The sequence below is a fragment of the Xyrauchen texanus genome, chromosome 46 (assembly GCF_025860055.1).
Source record: "Xyrauchen texanus isolate HMW12.3.18 chromosome 46, RBS_HiC_50CHRs, whole genome shotgun sequence".
In the NCBI taxonomy this organism is placed as follows: domain Eukaryota; kingdom Metazoa; phylum Chordata; class Actinopteri; order Cypriniformes; family Catostomidae; genus Xyrauchen; species Xyrauchen texanus.
Window position 1 is genome coordinate 3,802,258 of NC_068321.1, and position 18,879 is coordinate 3,821,136.

The window sequence follows — 18,879 nt, forward strand, 5'->3', positions numbered from 1 at the left end:
TTTCAGATATCAATAAATTGAAGAACGATTTAAGCTATCTTAAAAGGCATTCCTACTATCTACAAACACATCACAGATATATGAAATTAAAATTGCCACTTGTGAAAACAATTACAGATAAAAAAAAATGTTTCAAGTCTGAAATGGAAATTTGCACTAGTAGCAATATAATTATTTATATAAAAATAATTATTTTACTAGTAAGGAGTATGTGTATTTGGAATTAAAGATATCTGTAATTCTGTTTTGAATAGGTGTGAATGACAGATCATTGTGAAATTCTAATAAAATTCATTTTCTGTGATGACGTAATTTTTTATACCATTTTTGCAAGTGCAAAAGAAATGACTAATATCACAAATAAGCACTTTCACTAGTAGTAGTTCCCTTCCTGATATCAAGAATTAGCATTTTAACTTGAGAAATAATTAATCACTTGCATGTGTGGATAAATGTCGAAAGGGGTTGCGATACACAAAAACATTTACTGCGAATAAAAGGTCACTCACGCAAAATGTCACAAAACCTCTTTTATGTTCAGTAAAAATTCATAAATACAATTTCCTTTTGAAAAACTATCAAGCAATGATAAAAAGCATGAGAAAATAATCTATTGAGATGTCAAACAGGTATCACAGTGGATTAAAGTGAAACTCAGCTAACAGAAACATGGGACTATCTCATATGCTACATGCTGATGTATATTTCCTTTTTCATAATGAATAATCTAAAACCGTACAAGAATAGATTTGGATTTTTCAACTACATTAAAAATCCAAATTAAGAGACAACTAAACACAATTGAAACATTCAAATAGGAAAAAAGGCATATCAGGTTAAGGCACAAACGGACTTGTACATTTTAAAGTACAATTTACATGCCCAGTTTAACAATGTTTAAAATCCTAATGGTATTGCTCATAATAAACGTATTTTCCACAGGTGCAGTAAATGTATGATGAATGAGACTTCCGCAGTCAAAGCAGTTATAATGAGATGTCCACGCTTCTGTTAATCAGTTCACTAATGGTTGCAGTACTAAAGTCCTGTGGAAGGTTCGATTAATTTTGTGATATGTAGGACCCATCGCCCGTGAGAGTGGAGCTATGGCACACTGTTGGTATCCTCGGAGTCTGGAAATTCGAACAAGTCTCTGACTATGATCTCACTTACTGCAAATAGAAAAAACATATGAGAATCCAATGAAACCTTTCAGGAACATGTCCGGATCATATTTTCTCCCAAAATTGAAAGACAGAAATAAGAAATTATATTTTGCTTAAAGAAAAATAAGCTTATTTTTAGGACCACTATTATTTTTTGCATTGTGACATTATTTCCCAGACAGGCACACCATATGTGAAAACAATTATGATATTATTTTAATAGCCTTTATATATCAGGGTAATATTTTTTTGAACTGTGTTTATTTAATGCAGATGTATTGTTTTAATATAATTATTAAAATAAAAAAAAACATACCATATTACAGTAATAAGAATCAAATGAGAATCAACATTTAGAATAGTAACATTACCGGTAATCAAATATATGTATTATTTATAAAACAATATCAATATAAATTATTTGCTAATTATAATTAAAAAAAAATATTTTGGGGTGAAAAAAAACCTAGGCACTTTTTTGCGATTCAGTTTAAATCATGGAAAGAGTGATGAATGAGCAACATTTCATTTTTTTCCATTTATAGTCAATCTGAGGACAGTGTTGTATATAATCGCTGGTGTTTCCCCACAGCTCTTACTTTAATTTAGAGCATGCTTAAGCTTGTGCACAGCATCATATTACACTTCACAACTTGCATGGGTGGTATTAAACCACAAAAGGCTGAAACTGAATTACAACAGAAGTCCTAAAATGCAGCCATTCTTATTCATTCAAATGTAATGTAAAAAGCCTATATAAATGTCCATTAAACACTTTAAATACACAAGCTATTTAAAACATGACATGCATGATCAGTACGAAACAGGAAACAGAATATACAGTGTGGGCTATAAATATATCATAGACAGAAAAGGAGGCTGTGCGCATTTAGAAATGAATTTGTTTGAGTGTAGGTGAAAGACAACACACGTGCAGGGTCTCACACACACGCACACACGCACACACGCGCGTGCGCGCAATGAAGGGATCATGATACCGGACAACAGCACTCACTCAACAGGGGTATTCCAGTCCACTGCACCTGTCCTCTCCAACACGGAAAAGTGCTGTTGAGACGCGGTGACAGTGGGCCAGGTTAAAAAAAAAAAAAAACGTTTTTAGTATACCACAAACAGAAATACGCATTCTGTTTTGGTTGCATTTATAAATTAAATAAGATATTTCTAATTAATATTTCTAATATATAAAATGTATAATTTGTATATTTAAATCTATTATTATTTTATTAAAAGCTAATCTATTAATTAAAATAATCTTTAAAAAGTTGATTTACGTTAATTATTCAAATAAATTATAATTGTTCATATAAATATATTCTCATCACAATAGTAATTAAGTGTTATATTAATAAATAATAAATACATTTAAATAAATAATTTAAATACATAATTAAATACATTTTAATAAATGGAAAATAATTTCTTGTAATCAAATGCATTCCTTACATATTAATTATTTTATTTAAATTTAAATAATAAGTAATTATTTATATTAAATTAAAACATACAATTTTAAATACATCTGAAACCAAATAGTATTATATATAGGGAAGGCAGAAGGGCTATACAGAAAATACAGAAGGGATACCTTCATGAACAAAGGTCAAGTTCAGTCAAGGTTAAGGTCTTCTTCTAAGCTAGTGGAAGCAATATCTTATGCAAACTATGCAAGACAGTCACAATAGAGCTATGCAAATATAGCGGTGGATTAGCCTCTGTGGTATATTTAGCTCTTTTGGGTAACTCTATGCAATGCCAGTATCCTCTTTCCCACTGCACCATGGGACTGTGGACTATAATTAGGCCCAATCTAAACAGGCTTCCAGACATTAGTGGTAGCAGCTGCTAGTTTTCCTTGAGAGTAAACAAAAATCTCATCTAGCATATGGTGCAAAGCTAGCAGACATTTTGTTAATGCAGCTTGCGGTAAGTTATTAGCTCAACATGAGGTGCAGTCAAAAGTGTGTACTGCGTGCAAACAGATAATATAGTCTGTAGTAAATGGGTGAGAAAATGGTAACAGCTATATTCTGGTGTTGCTAAAGAAGGACTTTCAGTGGCATGATATTGATTATCACAAAAAATTATTTAGATTCGTCCCTCAGTTTAAAGACCCAATGAAATCTTGAAGTTTTGTGGCTTTTAGTTCATGTCTGTTAGCTTTAAAGCTATATACAGGTCCTTCTCAAAAAATTAGCATATTGTGATAAAGGTCATTATTTTCCATAATGTAATGATAAAAATTAAACTTTCATATATTTTAGATTCATTGCACACCAACTGAAATATTTCAGGTCTTTTATTGTTTTAATACTGATGATTTTGGCATACAGCTCATGAAAACCCAAAATTCCTATCTCAAAAAATTAGCATATTTCATCCGACCAATAAAAGAAGTGTTTTTAATACCAAAAAAAGTCAACCTTCAAATAATTATGTTCAGTTATGCACTCAATACTTGGTCGGGAATCCTTTTGCAGAAATGACTGCTTCAATGCGGCGTGGCATGGAGGCAATCAGCCTGTGGCACTGCTGAGGTGTTATGGAGGCCCAGGATGCTTCGATAGCGGCCTTAAGCTCATCCAGAGTGTTGGGTCTTGCGTCTCTCAACTTTCTCTTCACAATATCCCACAGATTCTCTATGGGGTTCAGGTCAGGAGAGTTGGCAGGCCAATTGAGCACAGTAATACCATGGTCAGTAAACCATTTACCAGTGGTTTTGGCACTGTGAGCAGGTGCCAGGTCGTGCTGAAAAATGAAATCTTCATCTCCATAAAGCTTTTCAGCAGATGGAAGCATGAAGTGCTCCAAAATCTCCTGATAGCTAGCTGCATTGACCCTGCCCTTGATAAAACACAGTGGACCAACACCAGCAGCTGACATGGCACCCCAGACCATCACTGACTGTGGGTACTTGACACTGGACTTCAGGCATTTTGGCATTTCCTTCTCCCCAGTCTTCCTCCAGACTCTGGCACCTTGATTTCGAATGACATGCAAAATTTGCTTTCATCCGAAAAAAGTACTTTGGACCACTGAGCAACAGTCCAGTGCTGCTTCTCTGTAACCCAGGTCAGGCGCTTCTGCCGCTGTTTCTGGTTCAAAAGTGGCTTGACCTGGGGAATGCGGGGATGTTTCTACTCCAGACTCAGTCCACTGCTTCCGCAGGTCCCCAAGGTCTGGAATCGGTCCTTCTCCACAATCTTCCTCAGGGTCCGGTCACCTCTTCTCGTTGTGCAGCGTTTTTGCCACACTTTTGCCTTCCCACAGACTTCCCACTGAGGTGCCTTGATACAGCACTCTGGGAACAGCCTATTTATTCAGAAATTTCTTTCTGTGTCTTACCCTCTTGCTTGAGGGTGTCAATGATGGCCTTCTGGACAGCAGTCAGGTCGGCAGTCTTACCCATGATTGCGGTTTTGAGTAATGAAACAGGCTGGGAGTTTTTAAAAGCCTCAGGAATCTTTTGCAGGTGTTTAGAGTTAATTAGTTGATTCAGATGATTAGGTTAATAGCTTGTTTAGAGACCCTTTTCATGATATGCTAATTTTTTGAGATAGGAATTTTGGGTTTTCATGAGCTGTATGCCAAAATCATCAGTATTAAAACAATAAAAGACCTGAAATATTTCAGTTGGTGTGCAATGAATCTAAAATATATGAAAGTTTAATTTTTATCATTACATTATGGAAAATAATGACCTTTATCACAATATGCTAATTTTTTGAGAAGGACCTGTACAAGTAAGTCTACACCATGTTAACAACATTCTACACGGACCAAAATATTTATGACAAAAGGCCAAATTATGCTTTGGTTTTCTGTGTGCCATTACATCTGGAGCACAGTGCAAAAGTGTTAAGCTTGTATTTTTATAATGTGCTAATATTACTTCTTCAGTACATAAATGTGTGGTATTTGATCTGTAAAGATATCTAAAACATCCTTTTAGCGGTTACGTTTCTAGGGGGTTAAACTTAATTTGTGTGGTTGGCCAAACATTTCCTTTCTGGTATTTTTGTACGTATCATATGAAAATAAAAGATTGCCAGCTTTAAAGACACAACAGGAGTTGATATATTGGATATTTCCAAATAACTTTGCACAGACAAGTCTAGTATGTGATTTTATGATGCTAGTATAAGTCTTGTAACTATACTTTCGCTACTGCATATTTTTACATTTATTATGCAGTGCCTTGCCCCCAAGACACTTTCATTGTTAGTGGATTACTGTAAACACAGCAGTCTAAATTTTTCTCAGATACTGCCAATAAAGCTTAACTTGTATTGAGGCAGGAGCATTCTGTAAAACTGTTCTCTTTATATCCTTACCATCATCGAGAGTGATATCCTGCAGTCCTGTGTTCTGAAAGATTAGCTCATTCTCTTCATCTGGTTCCTGTTTAACATTACGGCTTTCTCCACCTTGTGACGCATTGTAATCCAATGGGTCTGCACTTTTTCTGGCTACCTTGAGAGATGTACCTTTGATGGATTGAGGGTCCTTCAAGTACTCCCTGGTAGACGATGAGATAGAAGGCACTGTAGCAAGAGTGCAGTGATGCCGATGAGGAGGCACCTGGGACGAGGAGGACTGTGGGAATTGCACCAGCTCCACAGCACGCAGACCAGATCTATCAACAGTTGGGCTAGTTAACATAGACAGGCTGGATGCTAAGGAGGGACCAAGGTGGTGAAGATTATGGCCTTGTTCTGAAGGCATTTCTTGGTATCCTTCACCTAATTGAGACCTTGGTTGCTCGATAAAGGTTTGGGATGACTCGTCACCTTGCAGTAAGCCACAATTAATGGAATCACTCGGTTGTCCTTTGTAAGAAAGGTTATCTTGATGTTTCTGGTATGAAGACTTGGTGAAGTCCACTGATGGGTGGTAGAACATGGTGTGGAGGTCTTCTCCAGCACTATGATTGCTGTCTGGAAGATGAGGGTGGTTCAGATATGAAGAATCCTGAGGTGAGTAATTGATATGAGTTGAAGATGAAGCACAGACTGATCCTCCAGACAGCAGCCACTGCTCAAGGGTCTGGGCCTGTTCGGATGTTATTGGATCCCCAGTGGTGATGAAGCCTGCTGGGGTGGTGGTGGCATTGGTGGCACGGTCCGTCCCCATACCAAACTCCTGTTTTACCTGCACTGCTTGGAAGGAGGATAAACAACACTTTATACATTCACTTTAGGAGCTTTTTTGAAAATGTCCCAACTTCTCAATGCATTTAAAAATGTATATACTGCATGTTCTTTACCAAATGAAACTGAAATACTGCACACAACTGACAAGAGATTTCCAAAATTGCAATCTCTAACCAGATTTACTGGCTTCTACACAATTTCTGGGAGACAAACCACCAATACAAGGAACCGGGCAGCTACAGTGAGCACTTTGAGGAAAGATTTAAGTGGTTCATATTTTTTAAACTTTGAAAGATATTCAAGAGTTTTTTGGAGGCACTTAACAGGGTGAGATAGCACACAACTGCATATTGCAAGTTATACGTACGTCCATAAAATAACTGGTACCTATTTATTATGGATTGATGCAAATTCAGTTCAGTCATGACAACTCTTGGAATAGATTTAAGGTGTTAAAAAAGATATGTCATGTTGGTAGGTTTGGTCATGGCAGACTAGATCCGCTTACGCTGCTGCTGCTGAGCAAGTCCAAAGACTTGCTACTTCTGGGGTCGATGGACACTCCGGCACGTCCTGCTGGATATTTTCGTCATTACAGCGGAAACAACATAAAATTCTCTGTCATTTTGGGGTATACAAATAAGTGTAAGACATCATTAGAGACTATAAAGGGTCTACTTTTATAACAACAAAATCTTGTGCTTTTGTAATATAAAGAAAATAAAAAGGGTGAGCTTTCAGCAGTCTCTGTGTTCACGAGCATATATATCTGAAACACGTCACAAAAATTTACTGAAACTCCGTGAATACTTATCACACAAACATGAAACATACGTCTAAAGAAAGCTTAAAATGTCTAATTTTAAATAAAACAATTCAATGTAATTGGTATGAAACAAAGCGATGTACAATTTGTCCTGGCTACACTAATTATCCCTAATGTGATCACACCCACGGGTAGAGGGCGCTATTCATACAGTACTGTGCTGAGGCGATCAATGCAAATGTAAACACCCCGACTGTGCCTTAAAAACATCTAGTTCATTCACTTTTCTGCGCATTTGAAAGATCGCAAGATACACAAGTGAGGAAACTCCTGGATAGTGAAGAAGAGCGGGACTCCGATGAACGTTTGTATTTTGAAGAGACTTGATCCAGCCGAGGATACAATTTCGGATGAGTAAGTCATTTAGTTTTAATTAGTTGACATGCCATTTTATATAAACATGTACATATTTTACTAGTGGGACCGTTTCCAGACTTGCCAGCCAGGATTCAGAGTATTGACATTTGAAAAATGTCCTAAGAAGCAAGTTTTAGTTACATTTAAATGCTGTTTTAGCAAAGTGCATTTAAATTGTATGCTGTATGATATAAATATGATATGTATTATGATATAAAAATAATATGAATGTTTAGATTATATTTTATCTAGTGTTTATGCTGCCTCATTATCATCAACAAAGCTTGTGCTTGCAAATATGTGTTAAGGTTAAATGAGTAAAATGCACTTTAAATATGCCCATATTACAAAATCAGCATATTATAATGATTTCTGAAGGATCATGTGACACTGAAGACTGCAGTAATGATGCTGAAAATTCAGCTTTGATCACAAATTACATTTTACAATATATTTAAATAGAAAACTGTTCTTTTAAATTGTAAAAAGAGTTCACAATATCACAGTTTTTTCTGTATTTTGGATCAAATAAATGCAGCACTGGTGTGCAGAAGAGACTTCTTTTAAACGGTAGTGTAGGTCTAAAATTAAGTAAAGTCTTTATGTAAAGAAATGTATAGTCAGATTACTTATTTTAACTTAAAACCTGATTTTGATCATTAAGTTTCCTCACATTCATTCTCTTTCTGTCACATTCCTCATTGATAGGCCCAGGGGAGGGGTCTTTTGTCTCCTCAGGTTTGAATTACAATCAATATTCATGATAGTTCACGCCTCCTCGCATATGACATTTATAACACTAAAAGTGTCTTACAAAAGTTAAATTACTATATTATTTTGTATGAATGAGTCATCAGGATGGTTTTCACAGCATTATGTAGCAAACACTCTTGGCTACAAGATCCAGTTCTCAAAAGTCTTGTGGACAAATGTTTAGTATGTGTTATATGGCTTTATTTCAATGATTTAAATTATTATTAATTTTTTTCAAAAACCATGCATAATGTATGTGTACATACATGTTGCTCACATATCATTGTAGCCCAGTTTGTGCTGAATACAGTGTTTATATGTGAATACAGACTTTAGCCATGAATGTGTTTTTAAGCAACTGAAAAAAGCACAAATGTCAAGGCATGTCAAAACTTCTCCAGGGCCCAAAACACCCTCAGAGGGTTATAGAACACACATGCTGTGTTGAGCATGTACAACTTGCAGCTGCTGCTGCACAATTAGACATTCAATCCATGTGAAGCAGATTTAGACCTGTGGTGCTGAGGAGGAGGCTTTCAGAGAGAAAACTGTTGTAGCGTGCTACATTTATACCGGCTTTTTAAATGCTGGAAAAAGAGGGGGGACGAAAGTCGATTGGCTAACAGATTACATGTCAAAGGACCTATCAGCTGCACTATGCAAGCTTAACAGATTATGTACAAAGGACCTATGTATCTATCAAAGGACCTTTCAGACTGGGATGTAGAATTTCCTGACTGAACTTAGAATCATACGTCTACAACATCTTCTGCTAATATCTTTTTGTTCTCAGTGCAGCCATTTGTTGAGACTGCAGCTTTGAACAAGTTACCATTTTGTTGCACTCCATTATATTATTGTGGTATCATTGATTTCAGATTTACCCACCCCTAAACGCCAAAATGGGAACTGTGGTTGGTGGTTTGACATGTTGGTCAGACAGCCTCTTCCTGGCTAACTGGCAGTTCTCGACATAAATAAGTTCGACAAGATTTAATGTTGATACTCCCTGTGAGACTAGTTCTATATAATGAGAAGGACTATTACCTGAAATATAGGTGAAGAACTGTGAGGCACTTTTCTTCCTCTTGCCATTGCTGACTGAGACCTGCACCTGGGTGGAGGAAACCATGGTTTTCTTGTGATACGGAGGAATCTTCACCACTATGCTTCTCTAAACAGGAAAGGGAAACACATAAGAATTGCAGAGACATACACCTGTAATTGGGTGTTTCTTCAACTTTGGGCAAATTCATGTCCCAAGGGTTGATTTTTTTAACAACTACAAGATTTCACAAAACTCAGTGTTTTTCTTTAAGTCCAAATGACTAAAACCCGAAGTTGAAAAAACGTCCAGTTATAGATCTAAAAGGCATTTGCATGTAAAGTAAAATTCTTTACTAAAAACTTAATAGCAAACTGTGCTTACATTTTTACTCTTTTCTGGTATAGCTTTCACTTCAGCCTCCCATTGTGTTTTACCATCTGGAATGGAAAAAGGATGATACAAAGACATCCAGAATTTATTGCAAAACTACTGATCTAAAAACAGCTTAAAATGAGAGAAGAGAAACAAGTTGCAAGTATAATTATCCTCATTTTAATTAATTAATTTAAAAAGGATCCCTTACCTGAGCCCTTGTCTTGGAAGATGACTACTGACTCTGGGTTGATGTTTGGGCCAGTGATTGTCATCTCCTCTCCTCCAGTCAATGATCCACAGGCGGGACTGAAATTATCGATCTGGGGAAGCTCATGAGCCAAGCGTTGAGCTGGCACACAGACAAAGACAATAGTAAATGGGCGAAGAACCGTTTATCAATACATTTTGATAATGTTTTTCCTTTGTCCCATTAGTGCTTTAGCTCCTGTTTCAAAAGGAAATACATCAACACAATCAAGAAAAAACTCACAGCATTCTATGGGTACAGAGGCAACCTGCAGTGACAGCACTTTTCCATTGTGCTGAGGGATCTGAACACGGAATACAGCACGCACACGTGTGTTCTTACGGCCGATGTCCGTTTCTCCTTTTCGCAACTCAATGTCTGAGTTCCGTAGCTTCAGGATTCCAGCACAGTCAATACTTTCAAAGAAAGATGGTAAAATACATCCATTTGATATTACAGTCAAATAGATTATTTTTAATTTTGTAAAATTATTTCCCTGCAAGGGGGGCGGGGTTTCAACATTGGGCACTTAGCACTATGGATTTCTAGAAAGTAAAATCTTGATAAACATTTTTTAACACAATTTTTTTTAATTTGTAAACTAAAAATGTCTAACAGTTTATGTACATGAGATCTCTGTCAATTTTTCTGAAAGTCATGAAAATTCCCACCACAATGACATTTCCAGCACATCTTAAATTCTGTATTGTGTTTAATAGAATTATGTGGTGGTAATGACAATTTTAAGTTTGAAACCAAAAGATATAATAGGTCATTTCAATACCATCTCTAAAGCATTGAGACAATAAATTTAACTTGGACTTACTCAAAACACTTTATTTATATTTAAAAATATGGAAAATTCTCATTTCTATTTAAAGCCTTAAAACCTCTACTAAATATCCCATATTTTCCATTAACAGCTGCCATCTTTCCGATCCAAAGGCTAAACGTTCAACCATGTCAGTACATTTATGCAAAAATGCTCTCTCTCTGATGCATGCAGGGCAGGGATAATGTAAATCAGAGGTTTTTCCGATAGGTACCTGGCAGACATGTTGTTTTCAGGCAGGAGAGGAATTTCGAGAACTTTGGTGTTGGCGATCACAGTCTCTTGACTGGGCGTCGCTACGGTTTTCCCTGTTATCCTGTGCACCTGATAGAACAGGTGTGGCCTGATGTAACGCTCGTCTGCCGTTCCGATGAACATCTGCAGGCTGATGGGCTTCTCATTGTATCCTATGAGCTGTAGATATTATAACAAATTATAAGCAAATAAGCATCCAAATATAACAACTATTATTTAAAAAATCACGGCAAACACACACCTCTATCTATCTATCTATCTATCTATCTATCTTATCTATCTATCTATGCTCAGTTCATCTGTTCTTCTTGTGGCAGGAATGGTCACCAATTTGTGTTGTAGGTTGCTAGGATAAACAAACAGGACAACACATGTAACATTAGCTTTTAACCTGTTAAAAATACCACAAGCTGGCAGGATCAAACATTTTGTCCATGAGCCAGACTGATATACATCACATGAATGAAAACACACTGACCACATAAATATATCCCATTTATGTTTACTTCTATTCTAAGTAAATTCAATGATTATCAAATATTATCAAATCTAAACTAATCTTGCTTTTCCTTCAAAGACAAAGTTGCCCTTAAATATTCTGTCCAAATGTACACCACCTCCCACCTTTGTTTCAAACATTTATGTCATTCTGTATGAGTCCAGTATGGAGGCAATGAAAGTGAAAGGTGACTGAGGCTAACATTCTGCCACACATCTCCTTTTGTGTTCCACAGAAGAAATCAGAAGAAAAAATGTGTTTGGATCTACATGACGGTGAGTAAATGATAACATAATTTACAGTTTGGGTAAACAATTCTATTAACAATGCTAACAGAATATTTAAATTCACCTCAACAATAAGCTTGTATTTTAGAGTTGCAGTAGAGCAGATGTCAGATGAGAAACACCCTGAGGTTTGGAACTCATTCTCAATATACCAGAACAATGAAATCAACTGCTGCCGGAGTTCAGTGAACTCTGACAAACCTCTACGTGCACAATACACTTTGTGTGCCATGTGACTAGCAAAAACAAAGCAGGGCAAAAAGGTAATGATGGACGTCATACTTCAATTATTAACCACAATCAATTAAACTCTAAGTAAATTCACTACTGTCTTGTACTTTCATATACCAGGCATTGGCCAGGTGTGTTTAATCACAAAACAAAGTACATTTGTGGCTGATTTACATGATGTGCTGACATTGAAATAGTAAATGAGGGACAATAAACAAATCTGTCCTGTGAGAGTTTCTTAGCCACTATTGACTGTATTTCACTGTACTGCAGAAGTACTAGATTTCTTTTTTTGAAGACGAACAAAATGTGAGTGGTGCTTGTCTATGCAAATCTTGCTTTCATGACGCTAGGGTGTTGTGGTTGGTTGCCAGTGTGTTGCTATACAGCTACTAGGTTGTTCTAGGTTGATTACTGGCATAAATCAAAAGAGCCCACCCTTAAATTCATCTGTACCAAAAACATTGAGGGATGAGTTACATGCCAAAGTTGAATATTTATGGATGTGCAAGAATGAGCACTAGTAATAATGAGTCTTGTCTTAGCAGTGACTTTGACAATGAACAAACAGATAGTCCCAACCCAAATTGCCCCACCCCATTGGTTGAGTCAGACATTGGCATGTCAGGCTGCTCAAACAAACAGCAATGTTCAGAAAGTGCCACAGTGTTTAAACTCTTCAGTGTGGGAGTCAACGTATAAATGGCATACTTACAACCATTCTTACTTCTAGCTAGGTCTGTCATGATAATGAAAGTTGGCTGACATTTAATTGTCATAAATTGCGATTATCATGATTAACGGTTATACTTCTTAAGGTGTATCTGTGCTTAATAGACCTTAAGAAGTCATTTATTCTTATTTAACTTGGAATCAAACAATAAAATAGAGATATAAAATTTCCTTTTAGGCTATAAAAACTTGGTCAAATTTACATTTACACAGTTGTTTTATATTATATTGCAATACGAGTACATTTCTGTCCTAAACTCTTCACTTTCAAATGTTTTAAGGCTCTCACGTTACACTCATGAGCCCTTATTTGGTATTAAGAAAGAATTTGAGCTTCTGTGTGTATTTCATGTTCCTTCATCCTATCAAACTGTAGGTTTAGAGTGCATTCCAATTAGTTTTTTGCGGAGTTCACCCTGGGTGCAGCAAAGAAGGGCTCAACCTCTCCTGCATCTGAACCTGCAGCATCACATGCAGTCTACCTACAGTAGTGAACCTACCATGCTTTGTGCTGCTGCAAGTGATGTTATGGTTAACAGATAACTAAAAAAAAATTCAAATCTAAAGTGAGGTGCTCTTACAAAGCAGACACCTCTTATCATTATTACTATATTATCTTAGTTATATTATCAAATAAGTTCCCTTATTTGGACAGTAAAAATATGATTGGAATTTGAAGTGCACAATAAATCGCACTTATCTCAAATAATTGCAATCGGGCAAATATCTAACTGTCTAGAAACTATATTAATATGGTATAAAGTCTGACCTTTACAACAGGGTGTCTTCCGCAGTCTGATTTAATGGCTCCTCGACTGCCCTCCGTCTCGTAATGGGCTCTGTGGTGAGATTTAGGTTGGATCTCAATTTTTAACTCACATTGACCAAACTGGCTGGGAAGAGGACAATCCAGTGGAGGTAAAGATGTGGACCTGAGCAAGAAAGAGAGAACAGCAACAGCTGTAACAAACATGGTTGTTGTTTTTGAACATTTGCCAATAAAGAAAACATGCTCCATTGTTACAACATAATCAGGTTCATAAATGATGGAGTACAGTACATATTATTATGTAACCCACTAATGTCTATTTTCCACAAAAAGGGTGAACAATTGACTCCAGAGTAATTTACCTGTATAAAGGAGTGTTGACTTGTTTAGGTTTAGCCCAAGGGAAGTGTGTTGGGACGGCTAAGAAATGTTCAACTATATCCTCTTTCTTCAAACTGGGGAGGGATGTGGCTATGCCTGAGTTTAGTGATGAGTTTGCAAGGTCTTGGTCTTGAAGACCTGAGTTCTCTTGTCCAAGCAACAGAGACACTTGATCCTGGTTGTGGTTGGTATGATACGTTCTTCGTGTTTTGGATGGGATATCAATGTCCAATGGAAGGGTCTGGTAGGGAGCAAATGTGGCACATCCCAACCAAGTCTCCTCTGTGACACTTCCCCGAGGTGAGTGAGAGGGCGTGGCGTTGGGTGACAGGTGAGGAGAGGCCAAACCTGGAATGACCTCTGCACTGGAATGTCGCCTTTTTCCACATGGCGAGGTTGGCCGAGAGGAAGGCCGTGAGGATGAGGAGTGTGGGCGAGGACTGAGCCACGAGTCCTCTGTGACACTGGTGCGGGGTGACTGATAGGGCGACAGCGATTGGGCGTATTGATATTGCAGATGTTGCTGCTGTTGTTGCTGGTAACGGTACCAAGGATCATCTCCATATGCAGCTAAACAGCCGGGAGAACCGAAGGGGGAGACGAGTGGAGACACTTGAGGGGACACCTGGGGAGAGGTGAGGGGGGACGGCAGAGGAGACGCCAGTGGCGACACTAGAGGAGAAGCTAGCCGAACTCGAGCGGCCGCTTCATTCAGCTCTGCCTCCACATCATCATAGACATGCGAGAAGGATTCACAAGATGAGGCATCGGACAACCAGCTGCGAGATGACAAGCTACTGCAGGGACTGGGACACAGTGAGGAGGAGTCCCTGTAGGACGGATCCAGCGTTAAGGGAAATAGCTGGTCCCTTGATAGAGAGCCAGCTCCGCCTTCCCCACAAGCACCTGCCAGCTGCTCCAACTGTTGGGTACCTAGGTCCTGGTGGCAATTGGTTGGGATCGAGGTGATCTGGATGCTTGGACAGTCAAATACCCTGCTAGGGGACTCCATAGGTTGGACAGAACCAGGGTGAGGGGCAGCATACACCTGTGTTGAGCAGCTGTCCAGTTGTCCTGTAGGATGGTGAGACCCAGAAGCAAAGAGAGGGTAGCAGTTGGCATCATCATCCAATCTGGATTCTAAAGTAACAACCAAAAAGGAAGGTGGTTCAGACATCACAGCACTGAAAATGCCATGCCTGGACATGGTGCCTGAAGATCAGCCCCCCTTCAAGTCAACATGAAATGGAATTCACTCAGATGTCACATATTTCTAACTGAAACAGAATATTCAACAAAAATATAATGTAGGGCAGGATTTAATTTTCCATTGGAAATTGATTGGAGCAAGAAAAATGGGCATTCTGTACCAGAATGGAGCTTGACCTGAATGCGAGTTTGCATTAAATTGTTGAAAACTACTCCTCTCATGAAAAACTGCAAGCAACCACTTTTGATGAGGTTATTTGTCTGGGACATGATGGCTAAATGTCACGTTCACCCATTAGAGCATCTCCACATATCCCAATAGTAATGCTTCTTTTTCAAATCTATCATTATTTGCTATTATTGCCACAAGCTTTATTAGTACCGTTAACAGAAATGATAAAGACCTTAATCACCATACATGGCATATTTAATTTGACATATGCTTAACAGCTGTCAGGAACAGAAAACCAGGTTGAATGTTTTTCAACTGAAATCATTCTGCACTGAAATCAGAAGCACTGATCCCTGTGGCCAAAGTTGGAAGTGTTTTTGAAAGTTTGGGCACATTTGAGCTCCAAATTCCTGGTTAAATGTCCACAGAGTGGAACCAAAAGTGAGTTGTAGGCCTATTGTTACTTGTAAATAATGTAACATAGTTAACAGGAATGCATATTTAACTCTAAGAAAGTCTTTCTAGCAAGTCAGTCCACTGGCAGCCATCTTTGGAACACTCCCGGGAAGCTATTTCCAGTCATGAAAGTGCAGCTCATATCTACTTAAATGGGGAAAGACCGAAATCTCCAAAATGGTTGGCCAAGATAAAGATCAGAGAACATATTCAGTAAATATATAACAAATCAACAGTAAAATCTGACAACACTGGTATCATAAATTGTATTTATTTACCTCAGATTACGCAAAAAAAAAAAATCCTAGCTTGAATATCTGATGCACATGCGCATTTTTGAATTGATTGACAGGCGATGTCTGTATCGAAAAGGTGATTGGCTCTTTTACCTGTAAGGCGAGACTTCTTTTCAACATCTGTCGACCATTGGGAGTTCCAACTTCTCCCATTAATTTCAAAAGAAGTGGCCCATCTCTGACTCTACCCTCAACCCAAACCCCATTCCTTTACCTAACCATCAGTGGTGTAAAAATATAATTTTAGAACAAAACTCTAAATCAGTGCTTATGTAAAAGTGATTACTTCCTGGTTCCCATGGGATTAAGGTTAAAATGATGCACAAATGTCATGTGTCAGTAATTCAGCAGTACGGGGTCGACTTCAGAGTACACAAACTTCAGAGGCTACATGTCGATTTCCCATGTGAAAATCATGATGCTGGGATATACCTTGGTGCCAATCATTCCAAGAATGTACAGCTGCAGACCGGAGACCTCTAAGAGGGAGGGGCTCATCCCAAACTTGGAGGGGCCCACATCTAAATGGGAGGAGCCACAAGTTGGTAGACGTCCCCAAATGGGCGGAATTTATGCTGCAAGTAGGTGGAAATTCCTGCCACAGCCAAGGCTGGATGTTTGTGCAGCCAACTTGGAGCAAAAGCCCAGCCATTTGGAGCTGGCACCGACCTACATCTATATCAGACTCGATCATTCAGCCAATGAAACATTTGAACAAGTCTTTACAACAAAAATAAAACATACAAATTAGACATGACCTTGAACACTATGACATTTTGATCAGACTGTACTCGTAACCCAACCCGGTTTTCATTTGGGTCAAATTTTAAATGCCTTGAAGATTTATTTAAATCAGTATTGCCTACAACAGTAGCTAAAAACAATGCCTAAATATTTGGCAATTTGTAAACATTAATATATATATATATATATATATATATATATATATATATATATATATATATATATATATACACACATAAGCACATTAGGAGAAGATGTCAGTTCAAACAAGTGAGCAAATTTACAGCTGAAAAAAGTGCAACAGAAGCTGACCATAAATATCACACAAATACACACACACACACAGATCCACGAGTTAGGGATGCTGCCTCACTGATAAGATATCTGTTAACCTTACTGTCATAACACACTTCAGCAGTCAAATGTCCAGCAATTAAAACTTGAAAGGTGATTTACAGCTAGTTTAACCATGTTATCAACCAGTTTTACATACAGACGTCAGTGAACAGTATGTATGGGAAGTAAAGTGACGTGCTTACAGTGCCAAAGAAACAAAAACAACCATAAATGTGTAAACAATTTGCTATATTAAAGCGGTTGCTTGTCAGTCATCCCCAGAGTTAAACATGGAATTTTATATTATTTCATAACATACAGTAACGTTATGCACAGGTTTTCAAAATGTGTTTCGCTTGATTAGTTTTTTACCTTCCTCTTTAAGTGCGAACTGACACATTTGATGTTGAAAGATAAGGAAGCGTCCTTTTAACATTTTGCAACACACAGTTATATTTATGTACCACAGACAGATCCAAACAACGCCACTTTTTGAAAATATTACACACCATCTAAACGCGACTAGAACGCTGTCAGTTAACATCGCGCGTTTGCACGCAGTTCGTTGATTATAATGGAAGCGTTTTACAAGCGTCGCGTCCCCTGAAAGTAAAGTACAAACCTGTGTGGCCCAGCGAGGACTGATGATTATGACTGGTTTCCCCAAATATGAGTCTGAAGTCCAATTCCTCACTGTAGTTTGTAGTCATTGCCACTTTCTTCTAATAAACTCCTCCAAAACTATATAAACAATCAAGTCCATGCATGCGCGAACGCAACTACAACGCTTCAACTTCAAACAACACTTTGGCTTCCAAACAGAGATGGTGTCAGCGCGAAAACCCGGAACACACAGTCCAGTGTGTCTTTTTTTCTTTCTTTCTGAAGTTGGTTAGTTCGAGCCTTTGTTGTCGTTTTTTCTCTATGGTTGTTGGTGAAATAATCCCATGCTGGTTTTGTGTTGATCTAAAGTCTTGCGCACATGTATGTTGATATAGTAGTTACATTTTACACTGCGACTCCAGACGTGACGTCACGACATCTGACAGACTACAAACACTCGCAAAGGAAACACGAGCACGCGCGCGCACGCGGCCTCATTTGCAAACAGCAGCAATAATGTACCGTAACTACTGAGGCAGTAGAGTCAAAGTCGTTTGATACAATAACACAAATGTATACAAATAAACCAGACCCGACCAGTTTACAAAACAAACCCTTTGTCTGCAAGGTCAGAATATTGTTGTAGTTCAGTGAGCCCCCTTGGCAAAAAATAAAAACACCATGGTAACTAGTTTCCGCCAAAATACCATTCTAATATAGTGGCTCCCACTGAATTTATAATAAGTTAGGCATTTTATATTTTGATGATCACAGTTTTATTGCAGTAACTAACTGTAGTAACATGTCTTTTTGTCGTTAAATGGTTGCGTGGTAAACAAATTAAGGGCTACTTCACAAAAATACATTTTAGTATATATATATATATGCATAATATTTTTTATTATATTATTTGTATTATTATTAAAATAACTTATAGGAAATATATAACACAAACACGTGAACCTAATTTTATATATACAGGATATATATATATATATATATATATATATATATATATATATCACATTTTATGTTGCAGCCTTATGCTAAAATGCTTTAAATTGTTTTTTTCATATCTGTCTACACTCCATATCCTATAATGACAAAGCAAAAATAAAATAAAAATGTAAT

General features: G+C 37.5%; 1 protein-coding gene across 2 annotated transcripts; it reads right to left on the bottom strand.

Moving 5' to 3' along the window:
• Positions 1 to 144: 144 nt before the first annotated feature.
• LOC127638231 (nuclear factor of activated T-cells, cytoplasmic 3-like) lies at positions 145 to 18,197 on the bottom strand. 2 transcript variants are annotated; one of them, XM_052119670.1, is made up of 10 exons: positions 17,768 to 18,197; positions 13,914 to 15,072; positions 13,552 to 13,714; positions 10,993 to 11,192; positions 10,190 to 10,362; positions 9,908 to 10,048; positions 9,706 to 9,761; positions 9,324 to 9,450; positions 5,522 to 6,343; positions 145 to 1,172 (listed from the first exon to the last, which is right to left on the bottom strand). In XM_052119670.1, the coding sequence occupies exons 1-10, from the start codon at positions 17,853 to 17,855 to the stop codon at positions 1,105 to 1,107; spliced, it is 2,997 nt and encodes a 998-aa protein (XP_051975630.1). In that variant the 5' UTR covers positions 17,856 to 18,197; the 3' UTR covers positions 145 to 1,104. The 2 variants fall into 2 exon arrangements, with proteins under 2 accessions (XP_051975630.1, XP_051975628.1); XM_052119668.1 differs by having other exon boundaries at positions 5,522 to 6,346.
• Between the last annotated feature and the right edge of the window lie 682 nt (positions 18,198 to 18,879).

Coding starts and splice junctions, on each gene's coding strand:
- LOC127638231 (XM_052119668.1), bottom strand. CDS start 17,855: ATGACTACAAACTACAGTGAGGAATTGGACTTCAGACTCATATTTGGG. Junction 10,363..10,992: donor GAAAACAACATGTCTGCCAG/GTACCTATCGGA, acceptor TTTCTTTGAAAG/TATTGACTGTGCTGGAATCC. Junction 1,173..5,521: donor GGATATCACTCTCGATGATG/GTAAGGATATAA, acceptor TTCTATTTGCAG/TAAGTGAGATCATAGTCAGA.